Source organism: Pleurodeles waltl, chromosome 8, assembly GCF_031143425.1.
Source record: "Pleurodeles waltl isolate 20211129_DDA chromosome 8, aPleWal1.hap1.20221129, whole genome shotgun sequence".
Classification (NCBI taxonomy): domain Eukaryota; kingdom Metazoa; phylum Chordata; class Amphibia; order Caudata; family Salamandridae; genus Pleurodeles; species Pleurodeles waltl.
In genome coordinates this window covers 505,448,285-505,463,708 of record NC_090447.1, presented here as the reverse complement: position 1 = coordinate 505,463,708, position 15,424 = coordinate 505,448,285, and the positions used below count along the sequence as shown (strand labels likewise).

The following is a 15,424-nucleotide window of genomic DNA, read 5'->3' as shown; positions in this document are numbered from 1 at the left end:
GCCCCAGTTAGCATTATATACATTATTATATAAATGAATAATAACTAAATAAATAATTAGTAAATAACAGAAACTGTTATAATCACAGCACATCATGGTTTCGCAGAATTGACCTCCGACTCAAAACTCTTTGGAAACAAAGTTCTATTTGGAGTGAGTCAACCACCTGATACAACAAGCGTCTCTGAAGAGTGGAACAAACTTGCACACATGACCATAGTTGTGTATTTCCCCACATTCACAACTGTAAGTTTGATCCTCTGGTCATTCTACAAGTATAAAGAAATATCTTCTGAATGAGGCGTCAACCACCAGCAGTCAGCTAGAACAGGTGCCAACTGGTAAATACTCATGACGTTTTGAGGAAGGGGGGGGGGGGAAGAGGGTAGAACCGAAGTTGCACAGCCACCACACCCGATTCTACACACAGACAAATTGATCAGCAAATGGGGGAGGGGGTGAAATGTCAGAGGTTCCCATGCCAGAACATTCCTAGACAACTGTCATCAGGAAGTAGTTCGCCCAGAGGAAGGATCATAACGCGACCAGTTTACTGTTTTCACCACCCTTTACACAAAACAAACTGTATGAATAAACAAGGGGAAGGGAAACCCTTGTTTTAAAATAGGAGAAAAAGAGGTATTTTGATTATGCCATTGCATATTTTGTAACATTCGTTGTTAGCCTGTTTGCCTTTCTCTGCCCCTCTGCTTTGAGCGCTCCTCTCTCCGCACTCTCTGACCCCCTGACCCCCCACGTTCATCTCTCGCCTCGCTCTCCCACGCCCGTTTTTTCCCAGTCCTCCGGCTCCGGCCAGTCTCCTTTGCTCCTGCCGCTGCCTCCCCTGCGGCCCTGCCCCCCGCGCACACTCACTGGCCCCCTCCATCCTCCCAGCTGTTCCACCCTACCCTCTTAAAGGCTGCAGCGCCGGAGGCAAGCCCGTCTGCGCCTGGACCACGCCCAGTGCCAGTCCCCCTGGTCCCCCCAGCCAAAAAAAACCCAGACAACTCTACTCCCCTCTAACCCTCCACTCCCTCAACCCAGGCCCTCTCCCCACCTGCACCCAATCCAGCCACACACACACACACACACACACACACACAGGGCCCCTTCACCCACCACACACGCCCCTCACCCGTCCAACACAGACCCCACTCATGCCCCCCCCAACCTACTTACCACCTGGGCCCCAACCACCAACGAAGAAACTGAAAAAACCATGAACTCCATCCACTCTGGATCCCCCTCCAACCCCTGCCCTCATCACATCTACAACAAAGCCAGCCCAACCATCGCCCCAATACTCCGCAACATAATCAACTCCTCATTCAACACCGCCACCTTCCCAGACCTCTGGAAGCACGCAGAAATCACTGCACTCCTAAAAAAGCCCAAAGCCAACCCGGATGACCTCTCCAACTACCGCCCCATCTCCCTCCTCCCTTTACCCGCCAAGGTCGCCACGAAACTAGTTAACGTCCGCCTATCCCACTTTCTTGAGGAAAACACACTGGACCACTCCCAATCCGGGTTCCGCTAGAACCACAGCACGGAAACCGCCCTCATCGCATGTACTGACGACATCAGAACCAGAGTCGACAAGGGTGAGATCGTCGCACTCATCCTCCTAGACCTCTCCGCAGCCTTTGACATTGTCTGCCACCATACACTCCGCACAAGCCTCCACAACACAGGAATTCGACACAAAGCCCTAGACTGGCTCACCTCCTTCCTCACAGATCGAACCCAAAAAGTCCGCCTCCCACCCTTCCACTCCAATGCTACCAAAATCATCTGCGGAGTCCCCAAGTGTCCTCCCTCAGCCCCACCCTCTTCAACATTTACATGACCCCTCTCGCCAACATCCTCCGACCACACGGAATCACCATCCTCTCCCTCACCTGCAACCCCACCACCGCCAAAACCAACCTCCACACTGCAATCCTTGACACCGCCACCTGGATGACAACAAATCACCTCAAGCTCAACTCCAACAAAACCGAAATCATCATATTTGGCCCCAACAAAACCATTTGGGACGACTCCTGGTGGCCCACCGCCCTAGGCCCCGCACCCACCCCTGCTAACCACGCACGCAACCTCTGCATCATCCTGGACCCCTCCCTCTCCATGACCCAGCAAATCAACGCAGTCACCTCCTCCTGTTTTCACACACTGAAAAAAAAAACCTTCAAATGGATTCCCACAGAGACCAGGAAGAACGTCACCCACGCACTCATCAGCAGCAGGCTAGACTACGGCAACTCCCTCTACGCCGGCACCACACTCAAACTCAAACGCAAACTCTAGAGAATGCAGAACACAGGTGCACGCCTCATCCTGGACCTCGATCACCACAAACATCTCACCACACCTCAAATCCCTACACAACACCGACCCATCCTACCTCAACGAAAGAGTGAACTTCGACACTCCCACCCACCAACTCCGATCTGCCGACCTCGCACTAGCCACAGTCCCCCGCATCCAACGCACCACCACAGGAGGCAGGTCCTTCTCCTACCTCGCCCCCAAAACCTGGAACTCCCTCCCTAACCTTCGCAAAACCAAATACCTCCTTCTCTTCAGAAAGAACCTCAAGACATGGTTGTTCGAAAAGTGACCCTCCATGCACCCCCCAAGCGCCTTGAGACCCTCACGGGTGAGTAGCGTGCTCTATAAAAAAAATTGATTGATATTATTTGCTTTATATCAAATACAGCTATTTCTGGACCGTTTGACAAATTACTGTAACTGTGAAGAAATACAGCACTTGGTGCAATTGTATTACAGAGCTAATGTGCAGTTTACATGCATTGACTGTTCTGTGAAAATGTGAAAGGGGGAAAGAATCAGACATGAAGAATGTTAATGAGGGATAGTGTCTACATTTTTGGGGTAACACAAGGGCATCAGTCCCATTAGTTCCAATGCCCTGTGCTATTGCACACTAACAGTTAACTACTGCCCTATTGCAGCATTATTGCAGATTCTTGGTTTGGGCCTATAACTGAGGGCAAACAATTAACAACCTGAGTGAAGAAAAATTAAAATTGCCCGATAAGGCAGCTGCTTAGAAAAAACTACCTTTTGGAATCAATTACCCAAGAGAACTAGAAACTAAACTTTTTTGGGTGCTGAACTGAGCTAACAGAAGATTTATGTATAAGTCAGGTATTACGATCTACTATTTCAAGAAAATAGTGTTTTGAGTGCTGCCTCCGAGGTACAGAGCACCCCTCTTTTCCAACATATATTTGCATGTCTTTAAACAGTCGCTATTGCTGTCCGATGAGCACAGACCTTGAAAATAACAATGTGAGGTGGAGTAACGAGTGCTGCCCAAATCACCTCTATGTCACGATGAACGCAACTAAATAAATCATGCCTTGGCTCTCAACTATAGGAATCGCCTTAAAAACTACGTATAAGAAAAAAACAGGTAATTATTATTTTTTTGCTTCAGAAATAACAATCAATAAAATAAATCCAAAGATAATAAAATATGCATTTCTCAATTACGGAGGCCGCAAATTCCCTACGCATAGTTTGTGTAGACTACTTCAAGAAACACTTGTACCAACCACACCAAGAATGAGAAGATGCAGAGGACAAAGTTACTGGGTGAGATGAGGGAGGGTGTGTGCAGACTATGGTCTTTTTTGTGCGTAATTAGTGTACAGGTGTAGGTGAGGGCTTTCAAGATAAGGAAAGCTGAAGAAGCAGGTGCTGTGGATGTTCAATTTTACTTAGATGCACCGAATGGCTAGTGTTAACGGCATATATGAGGTCAGAGACTATCTAGAATGATGACAGCGATTCTAGTAAAATCAAAGAGAGGAGTCTGAAGAAAGCAGCTAAAACCACTGTGAGCTTAAGGAGGGTTCTCTTAAAACTGAAAACTAACAGAAATTAACAGTTAGGTAAGCATACAGCTTGAACATTAACCTGGTGCAAGTTATCAGACTTTCAGAGATCGCACATTTTCCCTTTAGCAGATGCTAGTCTTGCACAAGACTTGAAAGGGACTAGTGGAAGACGAAGTCTCACTACTCATGTAGGGCCTTCATGACTCGCAGGGGGTATTCAGTAGGGTTGTCAAGCCCAAATGAGCTGCCACAAAAAAGTGCTTAGTATGGAAGCGAAATACACAAACTAAGATTAACTCCAAAACTTAAAACTTTGAAACATCAGGACATTATATTCCTAAACTACGACAAGTAGAGTGCTCCTGAAACCAAAGCTTCTGAACTAAAATGTTTTTTTTTTTTTCGAGTCAATCCATTCAGATGGAGTCAGCCAGTAACAATAATTCTACTGCTGTAAATTCCATCAACACTTAAAACGTATTCTGCGGTACAACATAGCTCATATATGTGCATCAAGAATACTGTACTAACAAACAGATTCTACCAAGTTTCAGCTATGATAAAATTCACTTTGCCAACCTTCAAATCATTAGCATACAAAATGCTAGAATCAGTATTACTCTCTTCCAATACTCTCTTCAGTAAAATCCAGAACATCTGAAACCCCTAGTCCTGCAATCATGATTTTTATGGTGTATTTGTGGACTATCCCAGCCACTTAATGCATTTAAGATTAACAAAATCCAATAGGCCAGAAACACTGTGGCGTCTATAATGAACAAACTAACTTTACGCTCTGCAGACACAGAATTTCTATGTTCATATATTGTATAAATTAGCCTTCTAAAAAAAAGTGCTGTTTATTTCTTCATGCTAGTCCATAAGTACAACATTACAGATGGGTTGAGTCAGAAAATCCCCTGGCTATTTACTCTTTATCTGGTACTTTGACATTGGCTGCGCAGTACACTTTCATTAGGCGAGGTCACGTTTTAACTTTTAAAAAGGTGAGCACTTTTTATTCCGCAAAATGACCACAGTAGGCACCTGTACAAGCCAGGAATTTCTGTACAGGATATCGAAGCAGATGTCAAGTGTACATGCAAGAAAAGCAGTCGTGAAGAATAGACTGACCCATAAACTTAAAACCATAAAATGTAGTTTAAATTTCATGCTGTACTACCAACCTATGTGACTGGAGTATACCCATGTTACGTCATAGGCCATTATATATGTAACTGTTGAACGGAATAGTCAATCAGAACAAAATATTCAGGAAACGAATTAAAAGATTATTAGTGAAGGCCGATTATGGTTATACTGAGTAGACAGCAGTTTGTGGTATTTTTACATATTCTGTGTATACTCAGCTACAGGGCATTCGAACAACCGACATTTCTGCCTCGAATTACCCTCACTTCACATTTGATAAATGTGGATGTCTTCAGTAGGCTCTTCAACTGGGTCTCACAAATAAAAAACAGGATGGCAGGAAGAACTTGCCACAGAACATTGCAAACATTTGATGGGCAGAATCTGAATACACTGTCCCTTCGACAGTACTGGAAGAAGATACTTACTGGAGCCCTTTTCCTGAGGGAACCATGTATTGCCTAGTGATGCAGACTGTTGTTTTCAGATGAAGCTTAAAGGGATGAAGTGGAAGGGACATGGATGACGTTGGAGGACAGAGGATAACTGTGTATTTAAGACACAAATTCCATCACCTCAGCATGTAACTCTGGGATTGATTTGTGAAAAAATAGGAATATAGGAAGCACGCAGAATAATTAGAAATGACTTAGAAGTACACCACTAATAGTAAACGGGTTTATCCTTTAGAACAACCTGCGTGGGCCCCCGCAGAGGGTACCAGACAGGAGCTGAAGAAGAAAATAAGGCTTTCCTGTCTACTGTGCTGAAAAATTCCCAACTGCCCTCCAAAGATCTTATAAACTTCTGTCTCCGGGTCCGTCTTGAACTTGTTTCCAGCACTCCTCACCCAAACAGGCAGCATGAAATTCCTGTCCACACAAATATTATGAATAAGCACCAGAGAAGAGAACGCCCACTGGTGATACCTATGCCATGATGCTGCAGAGCTGAAAGAGCCTGCCTACTGTGAGGTGGTATCTTCTGCAGTAGGAACTTCCCAACGAGACTGAGCCCCAAGGGCCCTGAGAAGAGCCTGCTTAAACAGATTACTTAAGGAAAACTGGTTCAGTCCTGAAAACTAGCCCAGAAAAAAACTGCTTCCTGTAGATTGAACTGTCAAACTAATCCTTAAGATTTGAACCTGAGAGTACCTTCACATCCAGCCAGGACTCACGCCTCGCTAAGCCATCTAGCAAGTATAGAGTCTCTACAGGTACCTGCATTCAGTCAGAGATTTTGACACAGCATTGCAAAGAGTTAGTTACATACCCCACGAAATGATACATTGTTGCTCAACTTGCTGATTGAAAACAACCTGGTGAGAGCTCTACTGTATTCAAGCAGTCGCCTTTGCTCAAGTTTCTTTTCAAGCAATTGACCACTTTTGAGTCAGCTGTTCAACTGAGCGAAGACCTGAACGTCACACGCTGCAGCTCCAAACCAACTTGTCTTATCTTAATATTACTGCAACACCGTTTTAGCTCATTTTCCTTAAAGGCCAACTTGAGTTGTTACTGAAATGTTAGTTTCTATCAACTCAACTGATTTAGGCACAAAGGAATGAAAAGAAACAAAGGTAAAAGGTGACAGTGTAGTGCGGAGTACATAATATGGGTGGTGGTGGGAGCAAGAGAAATCAAACAGGAAAATAATCAAACAGAAAAATAGAGAGCAGGAGGGGATGGGCTAGAACCAGAGGAAAACACATAGGTCAAGGAGGTGGGTGGAGAAGCAGGCGGGAGGAAAGTGAAAGGAGGCAGGGATCCAGGAAAGGTGCCACAAAATCTTTTGGCAAAGTTGAAAGGGGGTGGGGGGGACAACAACACGCAATTGTCACAGGATTTAAGACATCGAAAAGAAATCAAACTTTAAGAAAATTGGATAAAAAAGGCACTCACCACGTTGGAACAATCAACATGGTGTATGCCATTCGTTTTGTCAATATGAAAGAGAAAAGGGAGTAGCAACTGGGGGCCACAAGAAGTGGCTTACTCAGTTTGATCTTCATCCAGATCAACTGAACCACAGTAACCACATATGTATGTTAGAGCGATATCTACAATGCAATGGTAGTTAGCATTGGTGGAGTATGGTGTATGGGGGGGGGCAGGTGAGTGGAGGCAGGTTAAAGATTATCCAGAGTCCAGGTTCTCCGGATATGAGAATGTTTATTTAGGGTTCTTTTGAAATCCACAAGGGAGTATTAGTGAGTTAAGCAGCTCCAATACCGGAACAGCTAGTGTGCACAGTCAAACTTTGTTAAATCTAAGAGAAAAATATATGAGAAATAGGGGGAAGAGGGCTGGTTGTGGCAGACATCAGAGTGAAAGAGATAGGGGGGGTGCCATAGATGGTTTTGAATTAAGGAGGATTTTCTCCTAATGTACCCTGTACATCCTGAATGGTGATAACATTTGTTGGCTGGAAAACTGAGCAACTACATAATGTACAACAGTGAATCCCAACCTGTAGTCTGGGGACCCCTAGGGGTCTGCGAAGCCTCCTCAGGCAGTCCACAACTGCTTCGAAATTTGAATATTATTAACAGATTAGGTCCCTAGCTTTTAGTAATGACTCTGTGGGGGGTGGGGTCCCCGGATTCCAATAATGATTTGGTCGGGCTTCCTGGAACGATAAAATGGGGGTCCGCAGAAGTCAAGAGGTTGGAAACCACTGGCGTAGAACAGTAGTGAAATGTACTGAGTGGAAGCAATGGGACAGAGAGAAGGAAATAGGGCTCAGGGACGCCTCTAGGTTCTTACAGTTAAAGTATACTCACAACCAGTCTACTGATCAAGGTGTTAGCTGCCAGAAAGGGAAGGTGCGGGAGATTTTGGAAAAGGTGAGAAGCTAAAGACCTGATGCAGTTGCACAATCGATTTCAATGTTCCTGGAAAAAGATGATTTTGACGTAAGCAAGACAGCAACTGTGTAAAAGAGGTGGATGGGGAGCCCCTAGGCAAGGAACTAGAGGATTACCTTCTTAGAGGAACAGAGTCTTAAGAAGTGGAAATCAAAAGCCTGATGGCTGACAGATATTCAGGACACAAACTATAAAAGAGTAGTAGGATCTATGTGTGACTGTCATATACATAGAATTTAAAATTAAAGGAGAGAACTGTGGAGGAACAATATCACTGAAGGCGGTCAGGTATAGGGAAAAAGGACCGAAAAGGTAACTGTCATGAATGTACGTCTATAAGAGCCTGAGAATGACAACATTAAGACTGAAGCGCAAGGAGAACTGATCTATAGATTTAACTGTGGCATTTTGGAATGAGAGTGGCATACATTTTGGTTGAGCAGACCACTGTTCTAATGACTGGAGGAAAGAAGAATGTGGCTACCAGGGTATGGTACCTTTACTCCACAGTCTTAACGATATATATCTAAGTACCACATGGGCCATTTTCAGGTGCTTTAGAAAGTGGGACTTTACTATGCACATAACATGTGTTTTGTTTAAATGATGTAAGCACTTGTTTATGTGTGCACATAGAGCTGAGTGAGGGGGCGCGCTTCCATCCCCTGAAAATGACACCGGGCCATAGGGACGAAATTGGTTCGGGGGGGGGGGGGGTAGTCATGTGTGCCCCTCCCTTTTATTTAATAGAGCGGCTCTAGGAGATGGAATCCACAGGGCCTAGCAAGGCTACGGGGGGGTCACACTCGCCCCTCCACGTTATTCAAATGTGGCCCCAGGAGGAATGGGTCCCTGGGGTCAATAGGGGCTCAGGGAGAAAGGCCACAGGCCCCCCCCAGTCTTTTATTTAAATAAGTGGCCCAGGGGATAGGGTCCCCAGAGCCGATTACAGCTATCGGGAGGGGTCTCGCCCATCCCCATTATTTTTAGAAATGGTCTTGGGGAAGAGGTCCACAGGGCCTATCAAGGCTTGGGGAGAGGGGGCACATGGCTCCTTGATGTCAGAAAGCTGGAGAAGGTTGTAAGGGCTATTGTAAAACAATCAAGCTGCCAAAATCCAAACTGCAGTCATTTTAGTAGCTGAAGAAAATAGAGCTCATGGGAGAACTGACTGCACTTTCATGATAAGTCCTGAAAAAGAGGTTGAATGTTCATCAAAATTAGAGGTAAGGAGAAGCAGAGGGAAGAAAACTGCTGACTGACTTTACATAGAAGTGAGACTGACCAAAATGGCAGCTGGGTGGTAAGATATTTTACACCAAACAATCAATCATCAGGAATGATGTTCAGCCAAATTAGGTCCTTTCGCATGCTCATGAAGAGGACGACATTAGAGCTCTTAGGACAGAAATGGAGCAGTGAGACATCAGCTACATAATCTGGAATTTCACAAGTTATTTCAAAGAGTGGGAGTCTAAATTAAGAAGCATTAAGGAGCTATATAGATCAATAATGCCTTGTTTGGTCGATAGCCACTTATCTGCACAATCATTAACTTTGAACATGTCAAATGTGTGAGTTTTCCCAGATAATGAACTGCTTTTCTAAGTAAAATGTATCCCCATGACTTTTGAAATGCTTCATAGAAGAGTTGGGCCAGAACGGACAAGTGGGTACACCATTCCCGTTCAATGGCCACACATTTTTCCTCAACTTGGTCAACTTTGGGAGGCAAACCTAATACTTGGAGTGAAATGAAAAACAGAAGGGGAAATTATATGTGAAAGCTACTGCAGGTGAGAAAAAAAAGGCTAGAAAGAAACACAAGGAAGAGAAAGCAAGATGGAGGGAATTAAATGAGAAAACCAAGAGAGGGAGGAAGAGCAAGAAGAATGGAGTGGGGGTAAAGGAAAGAAAAAAAGTGGAACACACCGTAAGAGAATAAGGAGAAACTTAAGAGTGGACTGAGGATATAAAAAAGACAGGCAGCCCTTACAGAAAAGGATAATATAGCAGGATATTATAGAAAGAGATGACACTGCAATCTTTTGTAGGATCTATTATCGGGATCCTGGAGGGAACACAGATGACACTAATTTACAGGGGTCTAAACAGCACAAAAACACAAGACTCACTAGAACGTAACCTTCTGTCCTACAAACTACGAAGAATGAGGACAGGACAAGTGGCTGTTGTACGCTGACCCTCAGTACTGATAATAATAGCTTGACAAGTAAAAACTAGAATTGCCACAACATGCTACATGAAATCTACATAGTGGCAAATATAAGTTTTATTTTTTTAGACCTTTGTAAAATACTGTGCCAACGCCAGTTATGGGCAACACATTTGGGAAGAAAGGTTGACTACTTCTGAATGTTTGAGAGCAAAAAGAAAAAAAGTGTTACACAATTTTTTACCATCTTTGCGTACAATCTCTCAGAATCTTTGTATTGTAGTTTGTTACGGAAATTGTAACTACAGGGCTCGAAAAATCTACTCGATCACTCGCTATGGCAAGTTTAATTTTACGAGGTCAAGCTATTATTAGATCTCACTCGTCCCTTCTGGTGAGTAGACAAAGATTGGATTGGATGGTGTGCCCGCAGACATGTTTAAACCAGATCTTGTCTACTGGGGTTCCTATGTCAACAGGGTGTCAAATGCCGTCCTGGCAAGTGGCATTCACCCTCGGACCTGGAAGGGAGCAATTATCGTACCTATTTATAAAAAAAGGAGAGAGGGGTGTACCGGGAAATTACAGACCAATTAGCCTCCTGGATAATTTACAAAAAACATTTTGTTCCCAGGTACTGAGTAGGCTTAAGGAATGGATGGAAGATAATCCAGTACTTAGCCATTTACAGGCAGGCTTTAGGCAGAAGATTAGCACTGTTGCCCAGGCCTTTCACTTCCTTACAATCAAATAGAAGATGGTGGACGTGGAGGCTAGGAAACTTTTTGTTGCATTTGTAGACCTTAGGTCTGCCTTTGATTTGGTTCCACGCAGAAAACTCTGGGAAGTCATGAATAAAGTTGGAGTACCGGGCCCTCTGCTAAATCTCCTCAAAGAACTGTATTCTAGGAGCTATGCTAGAATTTGATGGGGGACAAAAGAGGACTTAACGGGTGAGATCCCAATACGCAGAGGGGTGAAGCAGGGATGTGTGCTGGCCCCTAGACTCTTTCTACTGTTTATTAATGCTTATATTTCCTATTTAATGGATTGTGTCAGTGATGCACCTAAAATAGAGGGGGTGAGGATTCCCTGCTTGCTGTTTGCAGACGATACTTTCTTATTTTTTCAAACTGCCTCAGGTATCACCAATCTGCTTGAGAAGTTCACAGGTTTCTGCAAAGACTACGGTCTGGAAATAATTACTTCTAAAACCAAGTATATGGTGTTTGGTGATCCAAAACAAAAAATGAGGAGGAAGATATGTTTGTAGGGAGACGTTTTGGAAAGAGTAACCGACTTCGATTATCTGGGAATAAGATTGGAGGGCTCCCATACGTGGCAGGCCCACTTGTCGAAATCTGTTGAGTTTAAAACAAAAATCTGGGTGTATTTTGAGATATGCTGCAAAATCTCCCAGCTTTGCAATTACTCCTGCAATAGAGATATATAAAGCTCAAGCAAGGGAGGGTATTATATGGTGCAGAGTTACGGGGTCATTGTTATTTGAATGATTTGGAGAAAGTCAAAAATCTCTTCATGAAAGTGCTACTAAAAATCTTCACCCTATCTCGCATATTGCCGCTTTAAGGCCATTGATGCACTGGATCAAGATATGGTCCTTGGACACTTTTGGCCCACACAGAGCTGGGCTTAGTGCCCTGATGAGCATGCAAGCTTTAAAGAAAGTTAGGTGGTGTAATTACGTCAGAACAACCTTTGTTAACCTTGGGTTGGGAGATTATTGGACAGATCCTTCCCGTCTTCCAAAAAAATGCCGCGCAGATTGTGAAAGATGCATATTGGTTGAGTGTACAAATGGAAAAATTAGCAGAGGTCCCCTCACTTAGCCTGATAGCTTTTTATCACTGAAATGCTGCTATGAATTTGAGCATTTTATGGATCTGATTGTATCTCCCTTAGCATGTGCACTTTACATTAGATTTAGGCTAGGAACATTAACACTTTGCACTTTTACTTGTAAATGGACTATATCTGTCACTGACAACAATTTATGTCCCATGGGATGGGGAGTTGCTGAACATATAGCCCAGGTTTTATTTCATTTCCCCGCTTATTATAAGTGGAGGGCACACTGGCTTATACCACTCTGCAGGTCCATGGGTTTTAGGAGCGGGATACTAGCCCTCAGGATTTTTAAACTAAACGTGCACAGAAATGTGGCATGTTCATTGGCAAAATTCTTGGAGGCAATTTGGCCCATTAGACGTAAATCTCTGGAGTGTCAATTATGATACATAGTATTATAGCTGTTACGTATCAGCAATTGCAAATTGAAATCTAATATTTTAGCGATGACCTATGAGAATTAGTTTCCAATTAAGAACATGAGATGTGCTGTATGTATCCTTGTAGTTATGATCCTAATACTGTTTTTTCAACTTTTAAACATATTTTGTTATATTGCATTTTATTCTTACATTGATTTTGCATGTGGTAAAATGTATATATTTATTGCTCGCCACTATTAGCTAGAGGTTTTATGATTCTTTTATCTCTTGATGTATTTATGTGTTTTACTTATGTGCTTTGATGGTATTTTCTTTTACCAAAATAAAGATAGCTAACTAACTATATGAGTAGACAAAGAACAGGTGGTCGGTTCAGTCAGAAGCTAAACTAATAGTTAAGATGCCTTTAAATCTTATTCTTCACACATTTGCTCAGTGTTCAGAGACAGAGGTCAAAAGTCAGTCTGCCTTCTTGAAATGCAAATACTTTACCTTGTGACTAGAGTTCCAGAATTTGGTATGGTGAATTGTCTGACCTGTGTGAAATGATAGGCTGCTGGTATCAGGTTTTTCCAAGCACAAAACATTTATATAACTAAGTCAACTTTACAAACATTTCAAAATATATTTCAGTAGCTGTGAAGGACCATTTTATGTACTTGTGTGTGATGAAATAAAATATTTTAATAGGATGAAAAGAAGTCAGAACACTTTAGCTGGTGATGTGCAAATGATAAATGTTTTCTGAAACCCAATTTTTACAAATGATTGTTAATACACTGTATAGTTTTATCAGTAAAGCTGCAAGTTGGTGGGAAGGTTTTAGACATTTCTTGGAAATTTACTGTCTGTAAATGACAGTGCACTAACACATCATGGTTTAGTAATATATTTATTAACAGTGAGTGCTTAAACACACTGAGAAACACTCCTGCCCTGATGGCAAAGCTATTAGTTAACTAAGAGGCAAGTCATTCATGGATTATGTGTACCCTATATGTGGGCTAGATTTATTATACATGGAGGAAACGTTTAGTGTATCTAATCAAACAAAAGGGGGCTGGGGTTTACAGCAGAAATGCTGAATTAACATATCTGAAGCTACACTCACATGTGAGAATGAAGAAAAAGGAGACTATAAAATACAATATTTGCCTAGATCACACAATTTGAGACACGTTTCTGGGTCAAGTAATTTACAGTTAGGTCAAGTAGATTATTCAAGCTACTCGACCTGCAGGTCTCATCATTTTTATGACTTTTCGAGGCCTGAACTATAATAGTTAGCAACTCCACAGCACTTGTCCACATGGTGGACCGACCCAAGAATGGTCTGCTGGGATGTACCTGTGGGAAACAAGTATATGTTTAGGTCAGCACTGTTGTTGACAGGTTAAGCAGGGCTATACTTATTAAACTTAGTCTATAGGCAACATTTTGCACACACAAAAAGATGTGGGCAACCGGTGTACACCGCTATTGATGTACATCTAATTAGCTTGAATTAACTTTTTGGGTGCGTTTGTTGATGTAACAGAATCTCTTGAGGAGGAACTTAGGGCATGTGAACAGTGTTCCACAGTGAATGGTGATGATGCACATCTTGCTTGCAACTGCCGGTTCAGCTGTGCAGTATGGAATCAGGCAAGACAGCGGTCCAAAGAATCCAATTTAAAGTGATCTCAAAATAAACAGCCTTCCCTATACCTCTACTCATAAAAAACGGCACTAAAATCCCGCTATATTGAAGCATTTCTTTTAGCGAAATGTCAGATGATGAGTTATGTTTTTCCAGAATGCTGTTGGCATAAGGCTTATTTTAAAAAAGCTAGACTCCTAGCGGAACAAGCACGTGATATTGTACCAAGTAAAGTTACTTCAAATACTAGGACAGACCAAGACATTATAAAGGCCAAAAAGGATATCGCTAGAAAACCGTCCCGGCATGCAGACAAAATTACCAGCAGGTTGAAGAGCTATGCCCGTCAAAAAACATACACCGACCACACCAATACATGTGAAAAAACGTAGTAAACGGTCATCAGAGTCTGCAGCGAAGAATCGAATGTCCTACTTTATTTGCACCGTTATCAGGGCGTGGGAAGGACGGGTAACCACTAAGGATGGTGACACGATGGAATGAGCTTAAGGGGAGGGGGCAACGGCCACGTGTGCAAACAGAGAGGCGGGAGCTACCTGCCCCCAACGAGAGGGGAGGAAGGACAGAGAGCAGGGGTTGCTGGAGGCTCGAGTATCGAAACGCACTAAAATTAAAGTATTGCAAATTGTGAGGAGCCCTGGCCCTGGAAGAGACAAGAGAAATGATGCAGCGAGATCCAGTGCAAGAACTACCAGCAATTAACGAAGCCCACCCCTCAAACTCACAGGCCACATAGGCGATTAGAGCCAGTCCGATCAGCAGCTTCATCATTTTCCTATTGATTATACTCAGCAGACGCTGCATCCGCTTCCTCAGCATCCCAGGCCAGGCAGCGACTCAGCGAGACAGTCGGTCTCATGAAACCCGGCGTCACACTACTCTGCTAAACGAAGAAGGGAACAGCGTCCACGGTCACTATCATGACCATCCGGGACACCGCGCAGGCGTAGAAGTCACTTCCCTGCAGAGCAAACCAAAAAAAAAAAAAAGTTCCAGACGATCGTAAGGCGCATGCGTGATTGTCATTAGCGTACAAGGAAATTGTAGGAGGAGTTAAAAGTCGTGGTGCGTGCATCTTGCAAGAGGAGTCATAGAGACGTCACCTAACACAGAGGCTGGGTAGTTTTAGTTGTCGCTTGACGCCAGATATGCAGTCGTGAGAAAGCCTGACATTTCTACTTAGCTGGTAAATGCCGCGGAAGTAACACCGACTCACCTTTGTCCTGTAGAAAATTTGAAAAGCTTCCTGAACGTCTATAGAATGAATGCAATTGAGCCTCACTTGAACCATAGTTATATAGCACGGAGCCGCACTGCACCCCCAAAGGCGTAGTAGTAGTTCTGCCCTGAGGCTTATGTTCTCGTTTTATTGTTGGAAGTATGCGAACCAACAAATTAACAGGGAGAGCCGAGCCAAGTTGGCTCTAAGAGCGTGGACACTAGCAGGGC

At 43.4% G+C, this 15,424-nt stretch overlaps 1 protein-coding gene across 2 annotated transcripts in view; it reads right to left on the bottom strand.

Annotated features, from left to right (window-relative positions):
- Positions 1 to 14,934, bottom strand: part of UXS1 (UDP-glucuronate decarboxylase 1) — a 270,558-nt gene extending 255,624 nt beyond the window's left edge. For both annotated transcript variants that reach the window (XM_069204467.1, XM_069204466.1), the window contains exon 1: positions 14,701 to 14,934. In XM_069204467.1, coding sequence (XP_069060568.1) covers positions 14,701 to 14,794 — 94 coding nt within the window. In that variant the 5' untranslated portion in view covers positions 14,795 to 14,934. The remainder of the gene's footprint in view (positions 1 to 14,700) is intronic.
- Between the last annotated feature and the right edge of the window lie 490 nt (positions 14,935 to 15,424).